This window comes from Lolium perenne, chromosome 4 (assembly GCF_019359855.2).
Source record: "Lolium perenne isolate Kyuss_39 chromosome 4, Kyuss_2.0, whole genome shotgun sequence".
NCBI classification, from domain to species: Eukaryota; Viridiplantae; Streptophyta; class Magnoliopsida; order Poales; family Poaceae; genus Lolium; species Lolium perenne.
In genome coordinates, this window is record NC_067247.2 from 354769927 (window position 1) to 354797008 (window position 27082).

General features: G+C 43.1%; 4 protein-coding genes and 1 long non-coding RNA gene across 6 annotated transcripts; 1 reads left to right on the forward strand and 4 right to left on the reverse strand.

The window, feature by feature from the left end:
• Positions 1-2006: 2006 nt before the first annotated feature.
• LOC127349210 (putative MO25-like protein At5g47540) lies at positions 2007-6654 on the forward strand. The gene is made up of 11 exons (XM_051374986.2): positions 2007-2597; positions 2950-3111; positions 3346-3464; positions 3660-3734; positions 3950-4043; positions 4262-4321; positions 5326-5394; positions 5659-5757; positions 6004-6048; positions 6147-6249; positions 6338-6654. Exons 1-11 carry the CDS (start codon positions 2412-2414, stop codon positions 6400-6402), a joined length of 1077 nt encoding a protein of 358 aa, XP_051230946.1. The 5' UTR covers positions 2007-2411; the 3' UTR covers positions 6403-6654.
• A 308-nt stretch (positions 6655-6962) lies between these two features.
• On the reverse strand, positions 6963-7629 carry LOC127296923 (uncharacterized). Its single transcript, XM_051327171.2, has one exon. The coding sequence runs from the start codon at positions 7403-7405 to the stop codon at positions 7157-7159; it is 249 nt and encodes an 82-aa protein (XP_051183131.1). The 5' UTR covers positions 7406-7629; the 3' UTR covers positions 6963-7156.
• Positions 7630-9156: 1527 nt separating this feature from the next.
• LOC127296922 (uncharacterized) lies at positions 9157-9687 on the reverse strand. Its single transcript, XM_051327170.2, has one exon. It carries the CDS (start codon positions 9600-9602, stop codon positions 9333-9335), a length of 270 nt encoding a protein of 89 aa, XP_051183130.1. The 5' UTR covers positions 9603-9687; the 3' UTR covers positions 9157-9332.
• A 1915-nt stretch (positions 9688-11602) lies between these two features.
• On the reverse strand, positions 11603-16457 carry LOC127296921 (nuclear pore complex protein NUP96). Its single transcript, XM_051327169.1, has 5 exons — positions 13687-16457; positions 13273-13396; positions 12830-12981; positions 12662-12759; positions 11603-12200 (listed from the first exon to the last, which is right to left on the reverse strand). Exons 1-5 carry the CDS (start codon positions 16147-16149, stop codon positions 12005-12007), a joined length of 3033 nt encoding a protein of 1010 aa, XP_051183129.1. The 5' UTR covers positions 16150-16457; the 3' UTR covers positions 11603-12004.
• An 855-nt stretch (positions 16458-17312) lies between these two features.
• Positions 17313-19061, reverse strand: LOC127349209 (uncharacterized). 2 transcript variants are annotated; one of them, XR_011742213.1, is made up of 4 exons: positions 18677-19061; positions 18424-18579; positions 18235-18309; positions 17313-18131 (listed from the first exon to the last, which is right to left on the reverse strand). It is a non-coding gene; the product is annotated as an uncharacterized lncRNA (long non-coding RNA). The 2 variants fall into 2 exon arrangements; XR_011742212.1 differs by having other exon boundaries at positions 18424-19061.
• Positions 19062-27082: the final 8021 nt, after the last annotated feature.

Consider the following 27082-nt stretch of genomic DNA (forward strand, 5'->3'; position numbering starts at 1 on the left):
ACAATTCCGGTGATTGATGTTTGGCCATATTCTTTCCATGTATTGCCAATTAGTTTCTCCTAATTGGTTGTGACGATTCCAGTGATTGATGTTTGGCTGTATTCTTTCCATGTTTTACTAATTATTTTCCCATAATTGATTATGGCGATTCCGGTGATTGATGTTTTGGTTGTATTCTTTCTATATATTGTCAATTATTTTCTCCTAATTGATTGGGACGATTCCGCAACTAATGCTCCTGACATTAATTTGGTAAGTGATCTCGCTTAGAAGATTTTGAGAAGGGTACATCTCACGGATGGCTAGATATCAAGCGGGGATGTTTAGTACGATTAGACGGTCTGGATGACAAGCGGGAGACGTTTAGTAAGATTTGGACGGTCAAGATGTTTCCAATCTTTGACATCAAACATTTTTGATGACGTACGAACTCGAATATAATAGTAAAGAGCTAAGTGATCGTCGCTTAGAAGATTTTGAGAAGGGTACATCTTACGGATGGTTAGATATCAAGCGGGAGATATTTAGTACGATTAGACGGTCTAGATGTCAAAAGGGAGACGTTTAGTAAGATTGAACGGTCAAGATATCTCTAATCTTTAACATTAAACATTTTTAATGAGGTACGAACTTGAATATAATAGTAAAAATATGTAAAAAAAACTATTCTTGTCTTATTCTTGCGTTAAGCAATAGTAGATGAGTTGGGTAATACTTGAACTTCACCATCTGGACTAGCGTGAGGTCCCGGGATCGAATCCCTCCCGCATATTTGTTTTCTCACGATCATTTTGATATATTATACATTTTTTAACATCGTATGCAAAAGTTAATGCCATTTTACCTTTTTTCAAAAAATAAATTTGCAAAAAAATTCAAAATTCAAATTTGTTAATTCTTCCAATAGTAGGTTGCATAACATACAGGAATCTCGAGGATTTTATTTTTTGAATTTTTTAATTATTTTCTGACTTCCAGTTGTAACTTAAAAAGGCGATACACGGGGGGAGGGGGTGCGTGGAGGGGAAAAAGTTCAACCTCTACGCTGAGCGTAGCCTTGAAGCCGTCACAGCGGCGTCACGGCCTAACTTTGTACGGCCGCATGCACATGCCTATGCCGGCGGCCCGCGATGTGCTGAGGGCAACCATTGGCGTAGCGTTTCCTACGCCGAGAGCATCCCTACGCCGACGACCTGGTGGCCCATACGCCGACGGTTCGACTTTTGGCCGTCGGCGTATGAACAGGCCATCGACGTTTCGAGTCATTCCTATAGTGTATATGTTTTACCACTCTTCCCTAAATTTCTTTTATGTCATATTTTTTTGTGACCACCATGAAATTTTGATGTGATCGCATAGAGTTGTCTGGTATGAATTACTCACAAGCGGTCGGGTAGAACTTCTTTGTAAATTGTAAACGTGCGAATACAAAACACATGTCTCACATAAGTGAATGTGCATGGGTTTTAATTGTGTGACAACCGTATATGTGCACGTGCCACCCATATTACTTGTAATAAAGATTTCAAGTCAACTTGGCTTGATCATCGGACTAATAAAAAAACCTTGGACACCGATAGGCATGGATTTTTGGCGGGCAAGTGGCAACTTGCCATGTGACAAGGGAAAAAGTTATAATTATCATCCGCCAGTTGAGTGAATCGATCCAACGGTGGCAACACCGCCGTGCCACGTGTTCTCCTCACGTGCGTGTGTCATAGCTTTCAAAAAAGTTAGTGTGTTCTTTTTAAAAGAGAAACAAGTAGTTTTTTTCTAGGGCAGAAAAAAGAGTAGTTTTCTTTTGTTGGGGGGGGGGGGGGGGGGGGGGGCAGAGATAAAAGTAGTAGATAGAGAGAAAAAAAACTCTCACCGGGCTGATTCACACGAGTTGAAAATCCGGGCCCGGTACCATATCTTGCGTATGTCCGCGTTACATCGTTCGTTTGTAAAACTATGTCAAAAGGCCCATCAACATCCCTTTTGATGTGCCCCTCTATAAGGCTATAACCACGCGTGGATTCTGGCGGTCGCGCAATCCGATCCTTTAATTCCCGTTCAAAGGAAAGAAGACACGATCCGATCCCATCCCATCCATCAACCCTCGTTGTGGGGACTCCGGCTTGATTTGTAGGGATCCCTCTCTTCTCCTCTACTCGATCGATTAGCCTCCCTCCTCGCACCGCCGCCGCCGCCGCGCCACCCCCATCACATCACTACCTGCGACGAGTGGCGTAGTCACACTGTACAGACCGGAGTCTGTTGTTTCGCCGGAGCCCTAATCCAATCCGATCGCACGCACACAGTCGCAGGTGAAAATAGCAGCAGCGCGAAGGAAATCACCAGGGAAGACAAGTGGCCAGGGGTAGGAATCTAGGGAGGTCGATAGGCCCCGGCTAGGTCAAGATCATCCGATGACGGGGTGCCTGTGGCCGTGCGTATCCGGCACCAATGCCAAGACGGCGGGGAGCGGGGGTTTGTTCCGGTCCAAGCCAAGGAGTCCAACGGAGCTGGTGCGACACATGGGCGAGCTCCTCCGCTTCCTCTCCGAGCATCCGGAACCTTGCGGTGGGAAGCTTGACAGCAAGCGTGAACAGAAGGTGACGATACGTCTGTTCATTCATGTTTAGTCATTCTTCTGAAAACTTTGTTCGGTTTATCTTGTGCGATTTTGCGCAGCATTAGACTGTTGGTATTTAACTATATTTTGCATAGTCATTAACTACAACTCTCACAAAATCTAGGTGAATTCTGCAGAAAATTCTTACCAATACATCTACCGTGAACTATTTTATTGCCAAAGTGTGTCCGGAAGACTACGACAACGATTTTTTATATATGGAAGAAAATGAAATATAGGCGTGTTATAAAAATGGAGCAGAAATTGCCAAAGTTTATTCTTGTTCATGCTTTGATGCACCTGATTGAATCCACACTTGACTTAATATGCAGATGGAAGATCTAAGCAGAGCTATCAGGGAGACGAAATTCACTCTGTATGGAAATGGTGACGCAGAACCGATTGCAGAAGCATGCACACAATTGACTAAGGAGTTCTTCAAAGAGAATATTCTGCGTCTCATAATTGTTAACCTTCCACATATGGACTTGGAAGTAAGTCAAGACACTTAAACTTTTCTCAAGAACTTGGTTGTTACACTTTTTTTCCAATCAATAACAACACTGGATCCTAAGATTGTTTAGTTGGTATTACTTTATATGTAGGAACCTTTCGGGGCTTTTCTTTGGCAATAAAAATACCGCATGACTGTTGTGTAAAAGCCAATTAAAAATATATAAAGTTGTAATAATGTTTACATAAAAGAGGAACTTTTTTCCTTTTTCCAGACTCAAAAGGATGTAACTCAAGTTATTGCAAATCTGCAAAGGCAAAAGGTGGACTCGAGGATAATTGCTTCTGATTACTTGGAAGTCAACCAAGATCTTTTGGATATATTAGTGTGTGGGTAAGTAACTCAAGACTTGGATAGTACTTAATATGAGCTATACTGATAATCCATAGAAGTTCTTTAAAACATAGTTTTAAGCCATGAAGTTCGGAGTGGCCATCATTTAAGATCCTCATATTTGTGCAGTTTCACTTGTTATGTTAGTTATAAGTTAGAACTTACCACATGTTATTTACTCGTCTTTTTTTGTAGCTACGATAACACGGACATTGCGATACATTATAGTTCCATGTTAAGGGACTGCATACGTCACCAAGTTGCTGCAAGGTATTGTACATAATTTATTTTTACAAAAAATGGAAGTTTCCAAGTGGTTATTGTCAAACAGTAGATCATTATAATGTAAACAACACAGTTAGTTATAATCTAAATACCTCTCTTGATGACATCCTTTATCTCTTTGATGCCAATATCACCACTATTTAAAGGTTGGTCTAGTTCTTTTCAGTTTATATTAATATGCACTCATTAGCATATTGTAGGTATGTATTATCTTCTCAACACATGAGGAAATTCTTTGATTATATTCAGTTCCCGGACTTCAACCTAGCATCAGATGCCTTCAAGACTTTTAAGGTGAATACATGAATTTTAAATATAATAAATGTTATAAAAGACAATTTTTAAATTCCAGGCACATGCTTTCTACATTTTCTCATATTAATTCTTCATACTTATCTATGCTAATTTAAAATTATATCATTTGATATTTATAATTTGATATGAACGAGACCGGTCTCAAAATGTTTGTGTAACATTAGTGATGACAATTTTTCTTATTGCATATGTAATAGGAACTTTTGACAAGGCATAAATCAACCGCTGCCGAGTTTTTCAACAACAATTATGATTGGGTAAGTTATTCCACATGATGGTGTTTGAAAATTTCATGATATGGTTTATTTGTAATGATGAGATGACTCATATACTTTTATGATTGCTTATAGTTAGCACTCCCTCCCTTTCTATATATAAGGTCACTACGCATTTCGAGATAGAACTTTAAACTCATCATTAGACCTTAAAAAAACTATAGTTAAGTTATATGACACCAAAAACATTATGTTGGAAACATCTTTCAAATATGAATCCAATGGTATACTTTTGGTGACATATAACTCATACTTTATTGATAAAATTAGTAGTCAAAGTTCTACCTCAAAACGTGTGATGACCTTATATACAAAAAGCGGAGAGAGCAATATGGTTTTAATTTATTGTTCTGTGTATCCTTCCTAACTAGGTCGGGCTTGATAAGTTGGGTTGTACCACACTCACACTCCTTTTAGATATTTTTTTCATTATAAATTAATTTAAAAAATCTACACATTTAGCACTAAAGTTATATGTTCAACTGTAAAGTTTCACATTAATATATTGTGCTATCTAGGAGAGGCAAAAGTTACTATTCTATGAATTTAGATTTGCATATACTTCTCGTTTCAATAAATTAGGCGCATGTGTTGTCTTTGATGAATAATTAGTCCAGGCAAATGGTGATTGTTTGATATAAAATTGGTATCTTGGGAAAGTATTTTTCCAGTAAAAATTTAACAATATCAGTTTTGTACAACATAATCCAGATATTGTTGCTCAAGTTTTTCAAAGTTTTGTCTTGAAAAGTGTGTGCACCTTATTTATGGTAATATGGCAGTAGTTGCTACTAGTTATTTTTGTACGTGCAAAATACTGTCGGTTTTTCCTCCTTTTCTAAGATTGTAGAATGTTCTACTCAAGATTTTTTCCAAGATATATTTTACAGTTGTGTTGCGACAAAAATAATATCCAAATTTAGTGGGTGTAGGTAAAGCTTAACTCAATCACGACTTTCCCTTTCTAATCACAATACAAATGTCAGTTTTTTCCAGAATTTAACTCGAAGCTGCTACAGTCTTCAAACTATATCATCCGAAGGCAATCTATTCAGGTATGTTTTTTTATTGGTCATGCTTCGCTGTCTCCAATTTATTTTTCAACTTGTCTTCAAACTATATTATCCGAAGGCAATCTATTCAGGTATGTTAATATTGGTCATGTTTCGCTGTCTCCATTTTATTTTTCAACTTTGCTATCCTGCATTCAATCCACAATTTATTATGTCTTGTCTTTGCTATTAAAGTTTTAAAGCAGTCTTCAAGATGATTGGTTGAGTTTAACTCATTTTTGTACTTGCATACGGTGTATCTTTCAGCTACTTGGGGACATTCTTCTGGAGAGATTAAATTCATCAGTGATGGTGCGCTATGTCAGTTCAAAGGAAAACCTCATAGTTCTAATGAACCTATTAAGGGTGAGATATTGTCTTGGTGCTTTTCACCATGTCTCATGAAAAGCGTGCCTTTTGCATTCCAAAATACATCTTGTGCTATCTTGGTGCTTGAATGTGCACATAGTTTGGAACTGGATATGCTCTGTTATAGCTTCCATGAGTATCATTCGCAAAAAAAAGAGGCCTTCCGTGTTTTCAAGGTTTAGGGGTTTAGGGTCACTGACCGGGTAATTAAGTTTATTTAACCTGTCATGTTCACATCATCAGGAACAAAGCAAGGCTATACAAATAGAGGCCTTCCGTGTTTTCAAGGTACAGTTCCAAGCCTCTGTTTTTCTGGAGTTGCTCATTTTATATTTAGTCGCATACGAGCTACTAAACATATATAATTTTTGCGTGTGTACATTCAGTTGTTCACTGCCAATCAGAATAAGCCACGTGAGATCGTTAGCATACTGTTGACAAACAAGAGCAAAATCCTCAGGTTCTTGAAAGACTTCACTATAGAAAAAGGTAGGAAAATTTTATCTTATTTAATTTGATCCCACTATAAACCTGACGGTAAATTCTAAGAGTTCTTTTTTGGCGCTGATATATTCAGAGGATAGGCTGCTCGAGTCTGACAAAGAACAAGTCTCTATGGACATCTTGGCTATGGAGTTGTAGATCGAATCACATGCAGGATCAACATGTTTTCTTCTTTTTGTTCTCTGCAAGTGCTCCATAAAGCGACTTCCAGGTTGAATTAGTAAGCCCAGATGTTGTGGCCGGTTTGACCATCTAGTTTGTTACTTTGTTGGCACCAAATTTCAAATATAAAAGGTAAAATGCGTAGTTGCTGCCGAAAATGTACATAAAAATCTCAGGAAACAAGACACGGTACTTTACTGCAATGAAGTCTGAAATATTGACTGGAAATCTAAGTAGTTTGAGTGTTGATTGTGTTTGTACTTTGTACCAACAAGACGTGACTTAGACCGTGAGGCGCTCCCTTTGACAGCGTAGGTCGATTCAGCGACGAGATCCAAACCGGTTTAATTTTAATATACTGACAGTGGTGTTTAAGCTGGCTGACATGAAAATGTGTAGTATCTCAATTAGCCATACCGTTCACTTCCTATGTCACCCACGTATGGACTATATACGCTACATCTTGTCGGGATAAACAGAATTGTTCCTTAGCTATAGCCACTGTCCATGGACTTGAGGAAAATTTACACTCTACAGAACAAAATACTCGCAGGTACATAGTATTCTTAGACTTCATATATAGCACTGAATCAGTAAAGCACACGATTATGTACAGATCATAGTGACATTGGCTCTGGGGAGGAAGGGGGCTGGAGGAGGAGAGATACAGATAAACTTCTCCAAATTAACTAACTCCACCTTCGCCATTGAAATAAGAAGCGAGGTCTAATTAAGCAGAGAAGAAGCCATCGAAGGCTGCTAGGGAAAACGGGGTCTTGGGCTCTGCCTTGACGAGCAGTGCGACGTGCACCTTGACCTCCGACGCAGTGGCGGCGGCGGACTCGGTCCAGGAGCCCCACGCCTTGGCCATGCCCTCGAAGCTCCCCCTGCCCTTGGAAGCCTCTTCGCCGGCGCCAGGCGCCACTTGCTTGGTCCTCTTCTCGGACTCCTCCGCCACCAGCAAGGCTATGTCCGCCATTGGTAGCCGAAAAATCTCAACACAAGTAAACTCAACTCAGCTGGAAACTGTTGCTATGGATTTCTTTGTTCTGGATGCTGTGTGAATGGATCTTGGCCGTGGCGGGCATATATATAGGATGGATCTCGGTACAAACGTTGGTTGCTTTGCTACGCTGGGTTCAGATAAGCCTCTCCGTCGTCGGTTTGTGCCGTGGACGCTCGCCGGTTTTGTTTTAGTACTGGGTGCCCTTTGCTTGTTTTGCTGGTTTCCCGCGACGCCGGAAACCGGCGCCCCCCGCACGGGCTGCACCTGTTTTCAGTCTCCTTTTTAAAACCCGTTGGCCGGATGGTGGATGTGGTAGCCGGGAGGACCTGACGGGCATACCACTTTGACAAGTTTCATTGGTAGGCACGACCGTGCTGAGTTCAGAAAGGTTCTGTTGCTACAAGTATTATCAGTGTCTGGTAACACTGCTATGATATTTGAAAAGAGTCGATATAATTTGATATGTTTGACAAGGCATGATTCTATAGCCTCACAAAATTTGAAATCTATAATCATTCTACACATAGAGAAACATAAATGACAAATCCAGCTATGAATAGTGCCTTGATTTTTTTTTGTTTTTTATTTCTTTTATGACATTATTCATAGGTGGACTTGTTTTTTCTCTCTTTGTGCAGATTGAATTTAAATTTGAATTTTTATGGGATTATAGACACGTCTGTTCTCTACTCACTCATTTTTATGAAATTTTCAAACCTTTTCAGCGGTTCTACGGCCTAAAGTGCTTGTAGGGAACCCATCTGACAAGATGCGTGTTGTGGTACCTGTCCATCTTAAATGAAGAACGATATAAATTATTTTTAATACTTGGATAGTCAAATATCTGGTCAAATTTGGTACAACACGTACATCTACATGATGAGGGATGTGTTGTAGGCATACTTGCAAAAATCAACGCTCTAAAATGACCACCTTAATCACCATTCAACACTGCCGACAACATTATGTCAGCATCGGTCCAAAACACCTTCTTTCAGAATTCAGATCATGATAGCGTCAGTCCGCAACTAAGCTTACATCTTTTGAAAGTGATCCTTATGCAAGTAATAATTTAAAGAAAGCAAACTTATGCCCGCAAGTTTACTATGTGAACCAATTTATCTTCGGCGAGGGCTCAATCCAACAGAACCTATCATGCTTGAATTCTTAACAGCATTTGTCAAAGCATAATCCTAATTCACGGCTTTCTGGTGTTTCAACCACACACAAAAAAACCACAAATATGATAATATATAATCTTGATTCACGGCATATCGGTGTTCCAGGCCCAAAAGGACAGAGCCAATATATGTCTTCCATACACATACTTTCCGACAAACCATAATTGTTTCGATTTCATATGATGACCTATCAATCGGAGTCGGGGTGTGAGGGGCAAAACCATTTGAGTATACTGACCAGTCTAGCTAGTAGTTTGCAGTTCGGCACACAATTTAGATCCACAGCATAAGAACGCAAATACATTGTTCTTGTCAAATATAAGAGTAGTACTGTACAAATTTCTTCATTGCCGCAAATCAGTACAGCACACGATTATGTACAAACGGCCTGTGGGTACGAGGTGGAGGAGGAGATGTACTAGTATTAACATGATAATAACTCCTCCAAATCAATTCCATTTTTCTCCATTAAAAGAAGAAAAATGGCTGAAAGTGGCTGAAAGTGGCTGTGGGTACGAGGAGGCTGAAAAAACTAGACTCATCTGCGAAGGACCTTTTGAATGTTCGATTACACTAGGGCAAATCAGTACAGTACACGATTATGTACAAACCACACTGAAAGTGGCTGTGGGTACGAGGAGGCTGAGGAGAGGTAGTAGTACATGGTAACTCCTCCAAATCAATTCGATTTCTCCACTAAAAGAAGAAGATGGAAGTTACTAAGCAGAGAAGAAGCCGTTGAACGCTGCCACGGCCATCGGAGCCTTGGGCTCGGCCATGTCGGCCTTGACGAGCACCGCGACGTGCACCTTGACCCCGGACGCGGCGGCGGTGGCTGACTCGACCCAGGAGCCCCACACCTTGTTCACGGCGCCGAAGTTGGCCTTGCCCATGGACGCCTCGTCGGATCTGACACCGGCGCCGGGCGCCCCTCGCTTGAGCCTCTTCTCGAACTCCTCATCGGCCACCAGCATCGCTATGTCCGCCATTGACAACTCAACAAAACTCAACTTTAGCAGGAAACTGTTGCTCTGGATTGCTTTGCTCTGTGCTGTGAAATGGACTTGGGACGTGGTGTGCATTTATAGGACGGGTATCTGTACATGTTGATTGCTACTCCAAGTATGCTTCGCTTTTGCTGGGTTCGGATAAGTCTCTCCGGTTGGCCGGCGTCGTGGGTGGGTTTGCGCTGCAATCACCCGCTGGTTTTGTTTATTACCGGGTGCCGTTCGTCTGTTTCCGTGACGCCGGGGACGGACGCCCACGCGCCGACGCGAGAGCTGCAGCTGTTTCGGTGGTCTGGTCAGTCTCCTTTTTAAAATCCTGTTGGCCGGTGTGTGAGTGGGTGGGTGGATGCGGTCGTGACTCGTGATAAGAACCGTACCTGACGTAGCAACGTGATCAAGTTTCGTTTTTTTTTTGAGAAACACAGTACAAACGTAGGCGCTCACATACATGCGCATACACTCACCCCTATGAACGCACACACGCACACCCTACCCCTATGAGCACCTCCTAACCGAGCGGCGGATTGGATCTTGAAATTGACGAAATCACCACGGTGCATTGTCCGACTTTAACGTCGCTCCCACTGAATGAATATTCCGCCTTTATGAGACACACAGATGTCAAACCTAGGGTTTGAACTCTGGTGGGCTGGGGGTACAACCACCCTCCTAACCACCCAACCTCAGGTGATAAATGATAAGCATCGGATTACTACTGGGTTTAGATATGTGTATCTTCTTTTCGTTGATAAGAATCGGGTTACTAACCTTTGGCAAATTGTCGAGCTTTGGTCCCTTCTTCATTCGATCAACCTCCGTCATGACATCGAGGACGACATTGGTTGGAGGCTCACGCCGCATGGAGAATACACCACCAAGTCGGCCTACGAAGTGCAATTTCTTGGACCTATCGCCTCGGCCACGAATAAGTACATTTGAAAGTCGCCTAAAGTTAAACTTTTTGTGTGGCTTGCAAACCAAAATTGCATTTGGACGCGCGGAGAAGAGAGGGTAGCCTAATTGCGGCATTTGCCCTCTTTGCAAGCAAATCATGGAATCGGTGGATCATCTTTTCGTTCAGTGTCACTTCACCGTCCACCTTTGGAGGCGGGTTAAAGAATGGTACAGTTGGGCATTCCTGAACTTGTTCCTTCGCATTGGGTGGGTCTTTCAATTGCATGCGGAGTGGTGGAGAATGTCGAGCGAAGCCGCGATCAATCTCAAAGCTATGGCTTCACTCACTTTGTTAGTTTCTTAGGAAGTTTGGTGTGAATGTAACACAAGAGTTTTTCGAAACAAGCTCGCTCCTTTGCAAATAGTCTTTTTTGGGAAAAAAATTGAGGCAAGGTTATGGGTTTTGGTGGGTGCCAAGCGTTTGGGTGAATTGATCCCGGGAGAGTAAACCTTGTAATAAACCTACTTTACAGTCTTGTAAAACTTCTTCTTAATTTATCGATTGGGGCAAAGTCTTTTTTACCCCCCATTTCAAAAAAAAAAAAAGGAATCGGGTTACTGCTGGGTTGGATATGAGCATCTTCCAGACCCCTGCACAGTCATGGGCAATCTTCTTTATTTTTCAGCTATTGGAGCACACGATGGCAGGCATCGAGGACGAATTCTCTTTTCTTGGACGACTAGTGACGAACTCTCGAGTCAATCGTACTAACAAGAGGCGAGTTAACTTGCACAGGTAGGAGGTACCGTCGAGAAATAATATAAGACACTGGGTACTAAAGAACAAAGTACGGAAAGCCATGTGAGTTTTATTGCTTCATGTCGCCTTCCGTCCCCGGTATTAGGCCCAAGCTTTCCTGAAACAAGCCACGGTTTCGCAGGGTTCTGCGGAAAGCAGTTTCAGCACGCTCTCCATGACTTGCACGCCAGTACAAGATCAACCAAACATTTCACCCGCGACAAACCTACATCCATCTTTAACCCGCGCACAACGTACATGTGCACGCTAGTTGGCGTGCACGCCATAATGAGATCAACCAAGATTTTTATCTCTCATCTGATAAATCTACAACAACTCGTTCATCTCTAGCCCACCTACTGACTGATGCAAACCCTAAACAAGTTGCTTGTTCATCGTAATAACATCTAACAGCTGAATACATGTAGAAGCAAGTTCACGGGTGTTACAGGACAAGTTGCACTCTGTTCAGGAAAATCTCGTTACAGTTCTTCAGGAGTTTACAGTGGGTGGCAATCCTCTGCAGTCTGCACCAACCAATAGCAGGTTCTACAGAAACTTCTCTCTGTACCAGGCTTGGAAACTGTGATGTAACTCCCCCATTTGGAGCTCTTGCGCAAATCAAGATTCCGAGACTTGAATCCACCAAACAACATCGTGGATCATCCGAAGAAACAATTACACGGATCACCTAGAATGAATCCTGGCAAAGTATGTCGGTGAAAACGGAGACGGCCTCCTGCAGGTAGGACGCCCTGTGATCATCAGGGACAGGAGCGTTGAGCATCGTCTCAAAGCAGCCCATGTAGAGACCTGGCGCTGAGCCCTCGCCAGGGGAATTCATTAGAAGCTCGCAGAGTTCCTCTGCCATCTTCGAGTAGCATGCCCTGCCATACATAAAAATGAGATATGTTCTAAACCAAAAAAAAAAAAAAAAACCCCACTACGTGTCAACGAATTTTAAAAAAATAAAATCAGCTGAGCTGTGTAAGGAATGACCAAGATTTCCAACTGTCACCAAGAAGCTTGGTTTTGGAATGGGTTATGCAATTCTACTAAGTACAGCTCTCTGCAAAACCTAATTATATGCGAACTTATCAAAACTAAAATATGTTCTTGAAAACAGGATTACTTCAGTCAAAGCAGTGACATGGAAGACCAACAATTTCATGTAGGTAAATATTTGGTTACGTGCAGGCTGCAGTGTTGTTTACTGTTTTCAGTTTACTTTTGAACCATGTATTGAACCTTTAGTGATTCGTTCATGAAATTGGGGAGAAATCCCTTCATTCAAAAGAAGAAAGTGCGCAGGGCTGTATATCTGTTACATCAACAAACAGTATCTTACCTCGCCTCGACAGGTAATTTACTTCCCCAGATAATCAGCGAATCATTTAATCGGATGAAGAAACTCTTGCATGATTCATTTTTCGTCTCAAGTGGATCCTGAAAGATAGAAATAAGGTTGTATTGGATGGGAAATCTTCGGGAAATATTTGAAGGAAAAAATGCTTACTGAATCATCATCATCCATCGTACTATCTTCTTGCATAGAGTTCTTTATAATGAAATAGTCTATGTATATTCCAGCACCAACGTCCCAGTCAGCAATTTCAGACTTGTGATTCTCCAAAACGTTGGTAATGTCCCAGATCTCTTGATGCTTTGCTGAAAAATATACCAATAAACAAGAATTTATAAACACATACTACAATATAAACCATGCAATTAATAACAGAACTACTAAAGCAATTGACAGGACATCTTGTCATACATATGAACGGAACAGTAATAATTAATAGAATCGCACAGAAAAATCCAAGCTTCACATATTTAGGTTTTCGAGATGTAGCCAAGTAGTACAGCTGCACATTTTTGTGAAGTTAGGACCATAAGAAAGTGAACAGTGAATTCAAGTCTTTACAACAACTTGCTTAGTGCATTGCACGGAAAACTTACATGACAGAAACAAGGAATGAGCAACAGATGTCATGAAAATAGTATGAGCTTTCTTCCAATTTCCGCATTGAATGTAATTCTCCAGCGCACCCTGCCGGTCTCCATAGTACTCATGATAAAGAGCCTGCATATAGATAATGTTAAGCTATGCAAGGCTCAAGTGTATTTTCTTTTTTGTAGTGTCATTCCTAAGTACTCCCTTCGTCCTATGGAACTTGTCTTAACTTTGTCGAAATTTGAATGAATCTAGACACTATTTAGTATGTAGATACAATCAAAATTTAAATAAAGTTGAGACAAGTTTCATGAGACGGAGGGAGTATCTGTAATCGATGGTTAGACAAAAATTCATTAAGAATATATACATTGACTGCATGACAGATAATTTGTTGACAGCTATGGAATTATACTAACCAGAGCCTCATGTATCCATTCTGCTGGTATACCAAGTTCTTCAATATATTGCCTCTGAGCCTCATCTTTGCTCCATATTTCACAATACTGCGACAAAACTTCCCTGATTAACTTTTCATGGATGTAAGGCGCATCATCCACATGCTGCATGTGCAGAATGACGTAGATAGCCCAATGGCACTTCCCAAGACATAGTAGCTGATGAACAAAACTCAAATCCAGTACATGAAGATCATTTGTACTAAAAGCTCCAATAGCTTCCAGAATAGAGCGTTGATGCCAGATCATATGGTAGTCCAAGGGGTCATACGATGACGAGAATGCACTGAACATAGTTTTTAGCAGCCCAAACTTCTCATCTTGGTTGGCATGAAGAAGCATCAAATAAAATGATATGTCGAAACGGTCACCTGGGGACCACTGAAGTGCTTCCTCGAGAGGTCCTTCATCAATGTATACAGGAACAGGATTTGGAACTTTGCCCTCACCAAGTAGTTGGTAATAAGAATGAATTAGGATATCAAGTGATGTATCTGGTGATAACTGATACCACATGATTAAACCAAGGTACCTTTTCCAGTCAAGTGGTGAATCTAGTAAAGCACCTTGTACATTACCAGCAAGCAACTCATATACCTTTAGCCTGTCTTCCTCAATATAATTGAAGTCCAGACCATTTATTTTCCACATACCTAGTTGCTGCGCAACATCAGATCGATTTAACATCGATCCACCTGCCTGGCTTAGCAAGATTGCCAACCGAACATCACCCCTTGAAGCAGCAATTTCTGTAGCAGTGTCCAATTGTCGACCAGTCAGAAGCAGAATAATATGTTCCAAGTACCTGGCATCACTTAAGGAGCCCACCTCTCCTTGTACCCGGTGACAAACACTGTCCTGTAACCAGTTGCTAAAGTCTGCTCTCCTAGCCAAAGGGAGTGCTTCAAGGTCTATGTTTGCAGAACCTTCTTTCTTATCCAAAATCATGCCCTCCTGATCCTCATCACCACTAAATTCCAACTGATTACCAGCTGCTCTCTCAGAGAACAAGACCCTAATCAGCTCCCAAACAGTAACTTGATGCATTAACAGCACACGCGAAGACATAGATAAGTCGCTGATTTCAAGCTGCCTTTCAATGATATCGATATATGACCTGCAAATCTCTGGCAAAACGAAACGACTGGCCACAACTTTGTGAAGCTTCAATTTAAATTTGCCAGACTCAGTTTCCAGAATTTCACGATCAAGCCTCCTGTGGAGGTCCATTGGATCCGAGAAACATAGTTCCGTCAGCTCCTCTTTAACTTTGTTCTGCTCATCACGCACAACTTTATCAGCTGCAACTTTCTCTATGTGAACAACAGAAGAAAGGCCAGTTCCAGGACAATTGACCAGACTACCAGAATGGAGAAGGATGCCATTTGGTCCCCAGCCAACTCGAAATGATCTGCCCATGAATAAAGCAGCATCCACTACGCAGTTAGAATATGTTTTTCCAGCAACAGGAGTTGCTTGCTCAGCTGGCAGTTTAAAGCCTTCTACCTTGGTCATTCTCATCGGAAATCCCTTGTTCTTTCCGGACATAAGTATACCATGAGAAGATGGACCAGGGTCCGGAGAATTAACATGATATTCCAGCAGTGCATGTGGTTCTTTCCTCGGAAGCATACCAGATCTCCTTCCGAATTTCTGAGAAGAATCGTGCAAAGGAGACAGAGACCTCAGCCTCTGACCTTTAGCACTGGTGTCGGGTGTATCCACACTCATCCTCTCTCTGCTGAGGTATCTGTGATCAGATGGAAAGCCATCCTCCATATCTTCATCATCTTCATCATTGGGAAACAAGGCTGACCGCATCTCTTGCATCTTTGCAGGGTCCAGCCCAAGATGAGCAGGCAATGAATGCGAAAGCTCCAGTTGATGTCCATTGGGAGGTGGGTCTCTTACTTGAGCAATCGGTGGTTGTCGACCAACCGCCTCATCCATGGCAACGTCGTCTTCCTCCTCGTCCACAAACCCAAACCTGCTGAAGTGATCGACCTCAAACTTCCAGTTACCATTCACAGGATCGAAAGAGAGAAACCTAGCACCCTGCTTCTTGGCGCGGCACCTCAGAAGCTCAACTAGGGCGCCGGCCTCTGGAAGCCCCCTCAGATCCAGCCTCAACGTCACCTCCGCAGCTTTATTAAGGCCATGCCCTACCGCAGGTTTACCAGCCTCGTCCCCGTAAACCTCCACGCAATGGCGGTCAAACGTGACGATTCCATTCAGGTCCAACCCCCTCACATCGGTGTCGCCAGAGAACTTAACCTGTCCATACCTCACCCTCCCGACGACGAAGCCTGGAACCCGGCTGCAGTAGCCTGGATCAGCCGCCTCCCTCTCGACCAGCTCGTCGATCGACGGCCGAGTGAAGTAGTCGGAGGCACGCAGGACCGGGAACATGGAGTCGGCAGCCATCCGCGGTAATGGGGACGAAGTTGACTTGAGCAGCCGGTGGCTCTCTGGCAGCCTGCCGCGGTGCCGCCCGAGCCCGGCGCCTCCGATTGGCCCCCAATTAGGTCGCGCCTCCGCCTACTGGTGGGCGCGCCGCCGGCACACAGCCCTCGGGGGAGGGCGGGACCGCAGCGGTGAGGCCACGGCGCGGCGAGGGAGGCGGTCGACGGACTCGCCGCGTGGAGACGGCGGAGGAAGTTGAGTGGACTGAGCTGCGTGTGCCCGACGAGAGCGGCGGCGCGGCTTGGCAGTGCGATCTGCGAGTTAGGGCGCGTCCATCCGTCAGACGCGTGGGCCGTACCGAATCTCGTTGGATAAGTGTATTGGTCCATTGGGCTGTTTCGGTCGACAAGGCTCGTGAAGGGTTCGGCCATAGCTTGTGGGCCCCCAGTTAATATTGCGCTAATTTCATTCGATGATTCAAGAGAATTTTAAGCTTTCTCAAAAAAAAATCAAGAGAATTTAAACCTGTTCTAAAAAAAAATAAGTCTTTCTCTCTCAAAAAAGAAGAGAATTTAAGCCTTGTCCTAAACAACGCATAACACCCTTTAAGACCCTTTAGGCCTTGTTTGGACACCGTGGATTTCAGTGTATGGTAGTGTATTCTTCGTCGTATTTCTTTTTGCCATATTTATTTGTTTGTTTGTTTCGTGTGGATTGGTGTACCCTTTTTCTAAGAGGTTTTTGTTTAGGAAAAATTTGCTACAGGACACCGTTATTTTCTAGCGTTTGCCAAAACACACCTCCTAATTGTGTCTTTTCCCAATAGCATTACAATTATGTGGGACATTTGCGAGAACACACCACCTAGCTAAAAATGGAAAAGTTTTGCACTTTTACCTGCTGTAATATCCCAGAACATAGGACAAACGCGGGGTAGATTTAGAATAGGGTTGTGCATTTCATCGTAAAACGGGGGAAATTTTCGCGCTTAATTGCATAAAACCTAAGAGAGATCGAAATTTCTCTCTCGTTGCTATTAGGGTTAGAGTAATGAGAGTGTTATAAATTTCGACATGATCTCTTTTGAAACTAGGGTTTTGGAGAGACATTTGAATTCAAATTTCAAACAAATAAGAAGATAAGTAAATAAAAAATTCAAATGAATTAATAATTCCTAACTCAAATCAATATAACATTGACACAACACATTTCATAAATAAATCATAAGTATTACAAATAGCTCATAAGTAAAACTTGAGCTTTATTGATTTAACACAAATAGAGAGTGGATTTGGTGACCGCGTGTATACGTGAGCACCCATCAGCCATCGTTGGATTGCCTTTGAGATTCCATCATACCACTGTCTGAACTAACGGCAACATACGGTGTTAAAGCGAATATCTTTTTTGGTGTCTGTTGTGTTCGACCCGATGCGAGCCGATTCGTTTGATTGGGATGTGCAGGATGGACCATTGAGCACGACATGGTTATTCGATTGGAGAGCAGCGACGGGGGATCCGCGACCGTCGTCGTCAATTGGAGGGCAGCGGCAGCAGGCCTCCACCGTCGAGCACGGCAGGCTCGATTCCGCTACTGGGAGGCTCGATTGGAGAGCAGGTCACGGGAGGAATCCCGTTCCTGGGCCTCGCCGCCGTGGTTCGATTGGAGAGCAGCATATGGAGGAGATGGAGACCACCCGACCGCGAGATGGAGACGAGTCACGCGCGGTGGTGATGGCTTCCGACGACAGCACGGGGCCGTCCACACCCAGCCCCCGCACCTCTCCCCTGCATCGAAGGGGCCGGCCACCCGGGTGAAGAAACGGCCTCGTCCGCGCCCGTGACGCGCGCAGCACCAGCTCCGCCCCCGGCGTCCATCGCCGGTTCCGGGCCGCACTCCGGCAGCGTGCACTGGATGTCTCCGTCCCGGGGGCCCACGTAGTCGAACAACGTCGAGTTAAGCGGCTCCATCCTTCCCAGCCTCTCCACCTCTTCCTTGCGTCCTGGACGACCGTACGTATCGGTAGCAAATTAGCAATTCAGTTATCTCCACGGAAAAATCTTGTACTATATGTTTAGGAGAAGGGTGCGGGCAGTTGTTATTACAAGGAGCATCATGTCGAGCTTGCGCAAGGCGGGGATGTTCATCTGCAGATCCTTGCGCTGCTGGGTTATCATTACCTGTTTGACAAAAAAGGAAATGTCGAAATCTGTTGCCGTTGTACCTTGATTTGCATAATGAGGTCACGTAGTGCAGGTACTGTGATGGAAATTAGGAGGGGATTTGTTTCTGACCTCCATGGTGCCCGCCATCGTTGGACACCTGACGTGATGGAACAAACTCGACGATGTGGTCGGCGACGGAGAGGAGCCAGTCGATCTCCTTGGTCCACCGGGCCTTCTGCTCGGGGGCCATCGGCTGGAGACGACGCTGCTCACCGAACACGGAAGCTGTGATGTGGCACAACGGGAAAGGATTCGTAACGAGTTAGATTAGTTTCCATCAGAAACCAACCAAGGAAAAGGGAATGAATTGAAATTCAGAAACCATTCACATTCAGTAACGAGTTAGATTAGTTTCGCCCGTGACGCGCGCAGCACCAGCTCCGCCCCCGGCGTCCATCGCCGGTTCCGGGCCGCACTCCGGCAGCGTGCACTGACGCGAGCAGCAGCGCCACCTGCGCGCACGGGACCAGCAGCGTCTGAGGTGCAAGAATCCTCAACAGCACGAGGCGGAGGTTGGGTGGACCACCGCCAACCATCGATCTCGCCGGACGCCGGGGGCGAGCTGCTGCTGCTGGGGCGGCGCACGGGGGACAGGCGGAGGGCACGGCAGGAGGACCCCCCGACCTTGGCCGCCCCTCGAGCTCCTGTCGACGGCGATGTAGTGGAGGCCGGGGCAGGGGGCGGCGATGTAGGGGCGATGTAGTGGAGGCCGGGGCAGGAGGACATTTTTTAAGGATATCAGCTAGTGCGTTATCACTTCACGGACGAGCCACGCCGTTAGACACGTGTTGATCATTGGATACGTGCTCACGTATACATCCGATCACCAGGCTTCTTTCGAACACAAATATTACATTGTCTTTACATAATTCATTTATATTACAATTGAATTGGAGCAAATACAAAACAGAAATAAGTAAATAGAAAGAAAATTACAACATTGAATATTTTCCTACACTAAATCTTCAAAGATCTTCACTTGATATTCTCCAATTCTTGATCAACATGAAACCTGCAATATTGGAAGCAAAAGGAACCAGATTGTCCAATAACAAGTGTCAAAGCCACTTGGACAGTAAAAATAAGAAGAGATGGACTAGATAAGCATTGGCTGGGGGATCAAGTCCCAACCAAAGCCAAAGCTAGCCTAGATCTTTTCCCATCACACATCATGGTGAAATAGGGCAGGACACCACGGCGCACAGCCATAGTGGTGTTGTCGACCAAGCAGGGCATCACCAGATGCTATAAGTGATGTCTACGTGTGCTTCTATTCTTGTAGACAGTGTTGGGCCTCCAAGAGCTGAGGTTTGTAGAACAACAGCAAGTTTCCCTTAAGTGGATCACCCAAGATTTATCGAACTGAGGGAGGAAGAGGTCAAAGATATCCCTCTCAAGCAACCCTGCGATCACAATGCAAGAAGTCTCTTGTGTCCCCAACACACCTAATACACTTGTCAGATGTATAGGTGCACTAGTTCGGCGAAGAGATAGTGAAATACAGGTGGTATGAATAAGTATGAGCAGTAGTAACGGCGCCAGAAAAGTGCTTTGCTGTCCAGGACTGGCGTGTGGTTGATGGTGGTAATATTGCGGACAGTACAGATGCAGTAGAACAGTAAACAAGCAGCGATAGCAGTATTGGAAACAAGGCCTAGGGATCATACTTTCACTAGTGGACACTCTCAACTTTGCAATCATAAAGGAATATAAATATAAGCACTTCACTATGCTATTCTGAATTACTCTCTGGCAAGATAACGAACTCTAATTCATCATGTAGGCAAACCTTAAAGATGTATTCCCAAGTACTAATGAACACCCCACGCTGTCACTTTGAGCATTCATAGGAGGTACTAACACACCACAATTTCATAGAGACATCCAACTCAAATCATAACTCAGTGAATAAGTATTCTGTGAAATATAGCCTAAGAGACCCACACGGTGCACACACTGTCACCTTTACACACGTGGGACAAGGAGTCTCCGGAGATCACATAAGTAAAATCCACTTGACTAGCATAATGACATCTAGATTACAAGCATCATTAGATGAATCTCAATCATGTAAGGCAGCTCATGAGATTATTGTATTGAAGTACATAGGGAGAGAGATGAACCACATAGCTACCGGTATAGCCCTTAGCCTCGGGGGAGAACTACTCCCTCCTCATGGGAGACAGCAGCGTTGATGAAGATGGTGGTGGAGATGGCAGCGGTGTCGATGGAGAAGCCTTCCGGGGGCACTTCCCCGTCCCGGCGGCGTGCCGGAACAGAGACTCCTGTCCCCCAGATCTTGGCTTCGCGATGGCGGCGGCTCTGGAAGGTTTCTCGTACCGTGGCTTTTTCATCTCGATGTTTTAGGTCAGGGACCTTTATATAGGCGAAGAGGCGGAGTCGGAGGGCTGACGAGGCGACGACACAATAGGGGGCGCGGCCCCCCCTCTGGCCGCGCCAGCCTATCATCTGGGGCCCACAGGGCCCTCCTCTGGTGGCTCTCGGGTGTTCTGGAAGCTTCGTGGGATTTTAAGATTCTGGGCGTTGATTTCGTCCAATTCCGAGAATATTTCCTTACTAGGATTTCTGAAACCAAAACAGCAGAAAACAGGAACTAGCACTTTGGCATTTCGTCAATAGGTTAGTTCCGGAAAACGCATAAAATCATCATAAAGTGTGAACAAAACATGTAGGTATTGTCATAAAACAAGCATGGAACATAAGAAATTATCGATACGTCGGAGACGTATCAGCATCCCCAAGCTTAGTTCCTACTCGTCCCGAGTAGGTAAATGATAACAAAGATAATTTCTGAAGTGACATGCTACCAACATAATCTTAATCATACTATTGTAAAGCATATGAGATGAATCCAGCGATTCGAAACAATGTAAATGCAATAAGTAAACAATTGAATCATATTGCAAAGACTTTTCATGAATAGTACTTTCAAGACAAGCATCAATAAGTCTTGCATAAGGGTTAACTCATAAAGCAATAAATTCAAAGTAAAGGCATTGAAGCAACACAAAGGAAGATTAAGTTTCAGCGGTTGCTTTCAACTTATAACATATATATCTCATGGATATTGTCAACATAAAGTAATATAATAAGTGCAATAAGCAAGCATGTAAGAATCAATGCACAGTTGACACAAGTGTTTGCTTCTAAGACAGAAAGAAGTAGGTGAACTGACTCAACATAAAAGTAGAAGAATGGCCCTTCGCAGAGGGAAGCAGGGATTGCTATATTTGTGCTAGAGCTTTGGTTTTGAAAACATAAAGAGAGCATAAAAGTAGAATTTTGAGAGGTGTTTGTTGTTGTCAACGAATGGTAGTGGGCACTCTAACCCCCTTGCCAGACAAACCTTCAAAGAGCGGCTCCCATGAATTATTTTTATTTTTGGGTGGCACTCCTTCCAACCTTTCTTTCACAAACCATGGCTAACCGAATCCTCGGGTGCCTGCCAACAATCTCATACTATGAAGGAGTGCCTTTTTATTTTAGTTTTATTATGATGACACTCCTCCCCACCTTTGCTTTCTCAAGCCATGGCTAACCGAATCCTTCGGGTGCCGTCCAACAATCACATACCACGGAGGAGTGTCTATTTAGGTTAATTAATTTGGGACTGGGAATCCCATTGCCAGCTCTTTTTGCAAAATTATTGGATAAGCGGATGAAGCCACTAGTCCATTGGTGAAAGTTGCCCAACAAGATTGAAAGATAAACACCACATACTTCCTCACGAGTTATAAAACATTGACACAAATCAGAGGTGATAAATTTTGAATTGTTTAAAGGTAGCACTCAAGAAATTTACTTTGGAATGGCGGAGAAATACCATGCAGTAGGTAGGTATGGTGGACACAGGTGGCATAGTGTTTGGCTCAAGGATTTTGGATGCATGAGAAGTATTCCCTCTCGATACAAGGCTTAGGCTAGCAAGGTTGTTTGAAACAAACACAAGGATGAACCGGTGCAGCAAAACTCACATAAAAGACATATTGTAAACATTATAAGACTCTACACCGTCTTACTTGTTGTTCAAACTCTTTACTAGAAATTATCTAGACCTTAGAGAGACCAATTATGCAAACCAAATTTTAGCAAGCTCTATGTATTTCTTAATTAATGGGTGCAAAGTATATGATGCAAGAGCTTAATCATGAGCACAACAATTGCCAAGCATCAAGTTATTCAAGACATCATACCAATTACTACATGTAGCATTTCCCGTTTCCAACCATATAACAATTAACGAAGCAGTTTCAACCTTCGCCATGAACATTAAAAGCTAAGAACACATGTGTTCATACGAACCAGCGGAGCGTGTCTCTCTCCCACACAATCATTTATTCAAACAAAAACAAAAACAAACAGACGCTCCAAGTAAAGTACATAAGATGTGACCGAATAAAAATATAGTTTCAAGAGAAGGAACCTGATAATTTGTCGATGAAGAAGGGGATGCCTTGGGCATCCCCAAGCTTAGATGCTTGAGTCTTCTTGAAATATGCAGGGATGAACCACCGGGGCATCCCCAAGCTTAGACTTTTCACTCTTCTTGATCGTAGTTTATCATCCTCCTCTCTTGACCCTTGAAAACTTCTTCCACACCAAACTCAAAACAACTCATTAGAGGGTTAGTGCATAATCAAAAACTCACATGTTCAGAGGTGACACAATCATTCTTAACACTTCTGGACATTACTCAAAGCTACTGGAAGTCAATGGAACAAAGAAATCCATCCCACATAGCAAAAGAGGCAATGCGAAATAAAAGGCAGAATCTGTCAAAACAGAACAGTCCGTAAAGACGAATTTTAAAGAGGCACCAGACTTGCTCAAATGAAAATGCTCAAATTGAATGAAAGTTGCGTACATATCTGAGAATCACTCACAAAAATTGGAAGATTTTCCTGAGTTACCTACAGAGAACCCTGCCCAAATTCATGACAGACAGAAATCTGTTTCTACGCAGAAATCCAAATCTAGTATCAACCTTGCTATCAAAGACTTTACTTGGCACAACAATGCAATAAAATAAAGATAAGTAGAGGTTGCTACAGTAGTAACAACTTCCAAGACACAAATATAAAACAAAGTTGTTGTAGTAAAATAAACACATGGGTTATCTCCCAAGAAGTTCTTTCTTTTTAGCCATTAAGATGGGCTCAGCAATTTTTAATGATGCACTCGCAAGAAATAGTATTTGAAGCAAAAGAGAGCATCAAGAGGCAAATTCAAAACAAATTTAAGCCTAACATGCTTCCTATGAAAAGGAATCTTGTAAATAAACAAGTTCATGAAGAGCAAAGTAACAAGCATAGGAAGATAGAACAAGTGCAGCTTCAAAAATTTCAGCACATAGAGAGGTGTTTTAGTAACATGAAAATTTCTACAACCATATTTTCCTCTCTCATAAATATTTTCAGTAGCATCATGAGCAAACTCAACAATATAACTATCACATAAGCATTCTTATCATGAGTCTCATGCATAAAATTATTACTACTCCCAACATAAGCATAGTCATTCTTATTAATTGTAGTGGGAGCAAATTCAACAAAGTAGCTATCATTATTATTCTCATCATCAAATATAGGAGATATATTGTAATCATAATCAAATTTATCCTCCATAACAGGCGGCACCAAAAGACCACTATCATTATAATCATCATAAATGGGAGGCATATCATAATCAACATAAACTTTCTCCTCAATACCCGGAGGGCTAAAGAGATCATTTTCATCAAAACCGACCTCCCCAAGCTTAGAATTTTCCATAGCATTAGCAACAATGGTGTTCAAAGCATTCATATTAATAACATTCCCATTAGCATGCATATAAAGTTCCATGGGTTTTTTAATTCTCTCTTCAAACACATCATGTCCTAGTTCAAGATAAAGTTCATAAAGATCTCACATATTTTTGTTGTTTTCCAATATGCCTTACTAGTGTAAACAAGAAACAAAAAGATGCAATTGCAGGATCTAAAGGAAATAGCTTCGAGTACTTACAACGGCGCCGGAAAATAGCTTAGTAGCCGAGATCCGGAGTGTGAGTACCTTTTACCTTTCCTCCCCGGCAACGGCGCCAGAAAAGTGCTTGATGTCTATGGGTGCTTCTATTCTTGTAGACAGTGTTGGGCCTCCAAGAGCAGAGGTTTGTAGAACAGCAGCAAGTTTCCCTTAAGTGGATCACCCAAGGTTTATCGAACTCAGGGAGGAAGAGGTCAAAGATATCCCTCTCAAGCAACCCTGCGATCACAATGCAAGAAGTCTCTTGTGTCCCCAACACACCTAATACACTTGTCAGATGTATAGGTGCACTAGTTCGGCGAAGAGATAGTGAAATACAAGTGGTATGAATAAGTATGAGCAGTAGTAACGGCGCCAGAAAAGTGCTTTGCTGTCCAGGACTGGCGTGTGGTTGATGGTGGTAATATTGCGGACAATACAGATGCAGTAGAACAGTAAACAAGCAGCGATAGCAGTATTGGAAACAAGGCCTAGGGATCATACTTTCACTAGTGGACACTCTCAACTTTGCAATCATAAAGGAATATAAATATAAGCACTTCACTATGCTATTCTGAATTACTCTCTGGCAAGATAACGAACTCTAATTCATCATGTAGGCAAACCTTAAAGATGTATTCCCAAGTACTAATGAACACCCCACGCTGTCACTTTGAGCATTCATAGGAGGTACTAACACACCACAATTTCATAGAGACATCCAACTCAAATCATAACTCAGTGAATAAGTATTCTGTGAAATATAGCCTAAGAGACCCACACGGTGCACACACTGTCACCTTTACACACGTGGGACAAGGAGTCTCCGGAGATCACATAAGTAAAATCCACTTGACTAGCATAATGACATCTAGATTACAAGCATCATCAGATGAATCTCAATCATGTAAGGCAGCTCATGAGATTATTGTATTGAAGTACATAGGGAGAGAGATGAACCACATAGCTACCGGTACAACCCTTAGCCTCGGGGGAGAACTACTCCCTCCTCATGGGAGACAGCAGTGTTGATGAAGATGGCGGTGGAGATGGCAGCGGTGTCGATGGAGAAGCCTTCCGGGGGCACTTCCCCGTCCCGGCGGCGTGCCGGAACAGAGACTCTTGTCCCCCAGATCTTGGCTTCACGATGGCGGCGGCTCTGGAAGGTTTCTCGTACCGTGGCTTTTTCGTCTCGATGTTTTAGGTCAGGGACCTTTATATAGGCGAAGAGGCGGAGTCGGAGGGCTGACGAGGCGACGACACAATAGGGGGGCGCGGCCCCCCCTCTGGCCGCGCTAGCCTATCATCTGGGGCCCACAGGGCCCTCCTCTGGTGGCTCTCGGGTGTTCTGGAAGCTTCGTGGGATTTTAAGATTCTGGGCGTTGATTTCGTCCAATTCCGAGAATATTTCCTTACTAGGATTTCTGAAACCAAAAACAGCAGAAAACAGGAACTGGCACTTTGGCATCTCGTCAATAGGTTAGTTCCGGAAAACGCATAAAATCATCAGAAAGTGTGAACAAAACATGTAGGTATTGTCATAAAACAAGCATGGAACATAAGAAATTATCGATACGTCGGAGACGTATCAATAAGTAGCACAGTAAATAGAGGATAGAGATGAACTCCACAGGACAGCAAGAACACACCAACAGCCATATTCATCCTGTTCGTCCATTGAACCCAAACCAAACCAAGCAAAACCAAGTAGTAGACCATGGTGACATAGAGCAAGATCATCCAGGAGCTAGGAAGTGAAGGGCAGATGATCAACTCAACCAGCCAAAAGCACTTCATCAACAAAAAGAAACCATCTAGGAGCTGGAGCAAGGTATAACTCATACCCAGATTGGATCCAAGGATCAAATCCATCATAAGCATGCTAATACACACTTGGTGTGGAGCAGATGCTCTATAGGGTTAATCATCACTTGGTATAGACCAAGTGATGCTAGTAAAGAATAGGCTAGACCAGTGCTGGTGAATCTAGTAATTGGACATGCACAAGCAACTAGGGCACCCAGCTATCCAAACTAGCTAGACAAACCAGACATAGTGGCCAACTAATCTACCTAGCACCATTTGGTGTAAAACCATCAGTAGGACCCATTTTTCATCAAAAGATCACCACAAGGCATTCATATAAATGATTCCCAACTGTGAATATTGTTATTTTCATAAAACCAACCAGATAGCCAAATTATTTGCAACCAAGATTAGTAGCAAGCTACTAAGATTGCAGCACAAGCCCAACAAGCAAACAAGCCACACAGGCAAGCTTGTCTTCATTACCAAAGAGGTTCAGACAGGTAATTAATTCCAATTCATCATGGAATTCATATAAGCATCCTTAAATCAAATGAATCATCACCAACACATGGTTCATCAAGTAAATCTGACAGCAAACTATCACAAGGCAACAACATGACATGCACAGGTTAATTTACTGAAGCCAATGCTTCAGTAAAGCATAGCAGGCTACCAAACATTGTTTACCAAGTAATTACTACAAGCAAGATTAGCCTAAACCATTCACAGGGCATACACAAGTATCACTGGTATAGCACCAGTAGCACCATAAGGCACAAGTGTAGATGATCATACACCAGTAGGCATCACAATTAACCATTTGGTAACCAACAAGTGCTAGGAAGCTTAGCCAATGGCTAATGCTTCGTCAAACAACAGTAGAGCCTAGCAAT

Coding starts and splice junctions, on each gene's coding strand:
- LOC127349210 (XM_051374986.2), top strand. CDS start 2,412: ATGACGGGGTGCCTGTGGCCGTGCGTATCCGGCACCAATGCCAAGACG. Junction 3,735..3,949: donor CGTCACCAAGTTGCTGCAAG/GTATTGTACATA, acceptor AGCATATTGTAG/GTATGTATTATCTTCTCAAC. Junction 6,250..6,337: donor AGACTTCACTATAGAAAAAG/GTAGGAAAATTT, acceptor TGATATATTCAG/AGGATAGGCTGCTCGAGTCT.
- LOC127296923 (XM_051327171.2), bottom strand. CDS start 7,405: ATGGCGGACATAGCCTTGCTGGTGGCGGAGGAGTCCGAGAAGAGGACC.
- LOC127296922 (XM_051327170.2), bottom strand. CDS start 9,602: ATGGCGGACATAGCGATGCTGGTGGCCGATGAGGAGTTCGAGAAGAGG.
- LOC127296921 (XM_051327169.1), bottom strand. CDS start 16,149: ATGGCTGCCGACTCCATGTTCCCGGTCCTGCGTGCCTCCGACTACTTC. Junction 12,982..13,272: donor TCATTCCTTGTTTCTGTCAT/GTAAGTTTTCCG, acceptor TATATTTTTCAG/CAAAGCATCAAGAGATCTGG. Junction 12,760..12,829: donor CGATGGATGATGATGATTCA/GTAAGCATTTTT, acceptor TCTATCTTTCAG/GATCCACTTGAGACGAAAAA.